Source organism: Lepidothrix coronata, unplaced genomic scaffold, assembly GCF_001604755.1.
Source record: "Lepidothrix coronata isolate B3197 unplaced genomic scaffold, Lepidothrix_coronata-1.0 Scaffold716, whole genome shotgun sequence".
NCBI lineage: Eukaryota > Metazoa > Chordata > Aves > Passeriformes > Pipridae > Lepidothrix > Lepidothrix coronata.
Window position 1 is genome coordinate 9,204 of NW_016690896.1, and position 2,949 is coordinate 12,152.

At 48.2% G+C, this 2,949-nt stretch overlaps 1 protein-coding gene across 1 annotated transcript; it reads left to right on the forward strand.

The window, feature by feature from the left end:
* Nucleotides 1-712: 712 nt before the first annotated feature.
* LOC108510362 (nuclear pore membrane glycoprotein 210-like) lies at nt 713-2,374 on the forward strand. Its single transcript, XM_017840040.1, has 2 exons — nt 713-900; nt 2,125-2,374. The coding sequence occupies exons 1-2, from the start codon at nt 755-757 to the stop codon at nt 2,357-2,359; spliced, it is 381 nt and encodes a 126-aa protein (XP_017695529.1). The 5' UTR covers nt 713-754; the 3' UTR covers nt 2,360-2,374.
* The last annotated feature ends 575 nt before the right edge of the window (nt 2,375-2,949 follow it).

Below are 2,949 nucleotides of genomic sequence, written 5' to 3' on the forward strand. Positions count from 1 at the left end.
CTGGGAACAGGGACCAGTCCATCCCTGGGAACTGGGAACAGGGACCAGTCCATCCCTGGGAACTGGGGAACAGGGACTATTCCATCCCTGGGAACTGGGAACAGGGACCATTGCACCCCCTTACTCCCACATCCACTGTGAGCTTCTCCTCTTGTAGTAACTGGGGAATGAATTGCACCTTTTATTTCAAGAATTACTGGGAGAGGTCTAGGGGCCACTGGCTCTCTTGCATATCCAGGGAACCTTAACAGTTGGAATTTGTAGGATAGTAATGTCTGTGTGTGATGTGTGTTCTTACATGATTATTGCTTCAGTTCTCAGTGGTATTAAAAAAAAAAAAGAGGCTAAGAAGTATCTGCTGTGAGGGTGTAAAGCAGACAGAGCCAGGCTTTTCTGAGCTGTGCTCAAGGACAGGGCATGGGGAACACAGGAATGGACCACAGGGAATTCTGACTGATCACAGGACAGCACTTCTTACTGGGGTGGCTGTTGAACACAGCTTCTCAGGGAGGCTGGGGGGGCTGGACTAGACAGTCTCCAGAGGCCCCTTTCAACCTGTGAAATATAAATACTGATAAAACAGCTCTGTGTTGTACTGGCACATGGCTAAACATGGTTCAGAAACAAAGCTTTGTATCTTTGCACAATAAGATTTTAGATTATTTTTATGGAGGCATCATAAAAAGCAATTTAACATTGCTTCTCACTGCTGATATGTTTGCAGGTGTGCCCCATCTCATACCTGAGGATCTCCATGAGTCCCATCCTGCTCACACAGAACAAAGAGGCCCTGCTGGCTCTGCCCCTGGGTGTGACACTGACATTCACTGTCCATTTTCATGATAACTCTGGAGATACTTTCCATTCACATAATTCTGTGCTCAGCTTGGCAACCAACAGGTGAGTGTCTGTCAGGGGTGGTAATTGCAGACAACAAGAAAAAGCCAAACACACACAGATTGTTCTGAAGATACCAAGTCAAGATACAGCTTGAGCTGGGATTAGAAAAGAAAGGGGTTTGTCTCTGAGGTCTCCAGAGGCACTGGAGCAGGAAGGAGAGTTCCCATCAGCAATCGATATTCCCTGACCATGGAAGGCTGCCCAGATAAGCCTGATCCCAGTGGGACTGCAGGAGCTGTGCTCTGCTCTGAGTGAATCACCCCACTGCACACAGCAGTGCCCTAGAGAAACAAGGGATCATTAGCATTTGCTCAGCTGCCTCTTTCCCAGAGCTTTGTTCCAGGGACTCACTGAGGGCTTACGTAAGGTGGGGAACGTTCTGGATCAGGGGCTGTCTCTTCAGATCTGCTGGTACAACCTCTGCCCAGCAGAGCCAAGCCTCAAAGGGCCTTTGGGTCTCTGCCTCAAAGTTATAAACCACCTTCTGTGCTCATAAGTGGATACCACTAATTCTCTTACTGCAACATGGCTTGTATTCTGCAGAGCACCTTGTGCTTACAACCACTGATCGTGGTGAGAAAGGAAAAAAAAAGGGTTGAATCCAAGATTTTCTCTGTGTCAATGCAGAAATTCCTGTAGCATACAGACACCCCTGAGTTAACCTTGCCCTGCCTTCCCCTGCAGAGCTGCCCCAGAAAGGCCCTGCTTGTTAGTGCAGCACTGCAGGGACCCAGCTCTGCTGCTGCCAGGACCTGCAGGGGCTCTGTGGTGCTGCCAGGGTGCCAGTCTGGGCAGAGTGCTCCCTGTGTCACTGTGTTTGGGAGTGCTGAATGTGGGTAAACACCAGAACTCGCAATCCAGTGGGATTTGGCTTTGTAAAGTTAAGTCTGAGAAGCTGCATATTGGTGGTCAAATTTCTTCACTTTCTTTCTCCCTTAGAAAAGGGAAAAGAGGCAGATTATGTCACCCTAAAGCTCTACAATTCATAAAATTAAGAAGTAGTTCTCATGTATAATTACAACCTCAGTATTTCCTCAACATAATGATGTGAGAACTGAAATTTGCCTCAGTAGCACCTAAATAATTTTTATAATTTCCTTTCTTTGTCGGATTCCACTAGAAGATGGCTGTTGCTGGAAACAAGCAGTCAGCCACCTAAAAAGAGTTCAGTACCTACTATGAGCAAACCTTCCTTGATACAGAAGCATTTCCTTTTGTCTGCAGAGATGACTTTGTGCAGATTGGGAAAGGAGCCACCAACAACACGTTTGTGGTGCGGACTGTGAACGTGGGTCTGACCTTGCTGCGGGTGTGGGATGCAGAGCACAGTGGCATTGCAGACTATGTGCCCCTGCCTGTCCAACATGCCATCTTCCCTGAGCTCCCAGACGTGGTGCTGGGGGATGTCCTCTGCCTCAGCTCCTCACTCACTACCCAGGAAGGTGAGTGGCCTTGGTGAGCAGCTGCTTCATGTGACATCAGTGTGACTCTTGCTCGTTCTTAGGGAAATAAATGCATAATTTATGATGCTTGTTCAGAATCAAATGTTACTGTTCTTGTTCATGATAAAAATAGGTTTGATCAGCTTCTCTAATTTTAATTGTACCATGCAGTAGATCTCTTGTATTGGATTCCTGAGTATCAGAATTCAGTCATTCCTACTCCATGAGCTGGAAAAGCTTGTTTTTATGGGAATCCTGCAGAGTCAGGAGTGTCTTCACTCACCATATCTGATTCTTGATGTTAATGGGTTTTGTGAGAGCAACTGCAGGGCAGTGTGGTGTCAGGCTGCCAGCCTTGCCCTGGCATGTGGGCAGTGGGCAGAGAGGGTGAGCTGGGTGTGCTCAGTGAGCAGCAGTGTGCTGAGCAGTGTCCATGGGTGTGTGCAGTGCAGGGTGATTTGGGTGTGCTCAGTGAGCAGCAGTGTGTTGAGCAGTGTCCATGGGTGTGTGCAGTGCAGGGTGATTTGGGTGTGCTCAGTGAGCAGCAGTGTGTTGAGCAGTGTCCATGGGTGTGTGCAGTGCAGGGTGATTTGGGTGTGCTCAGTGA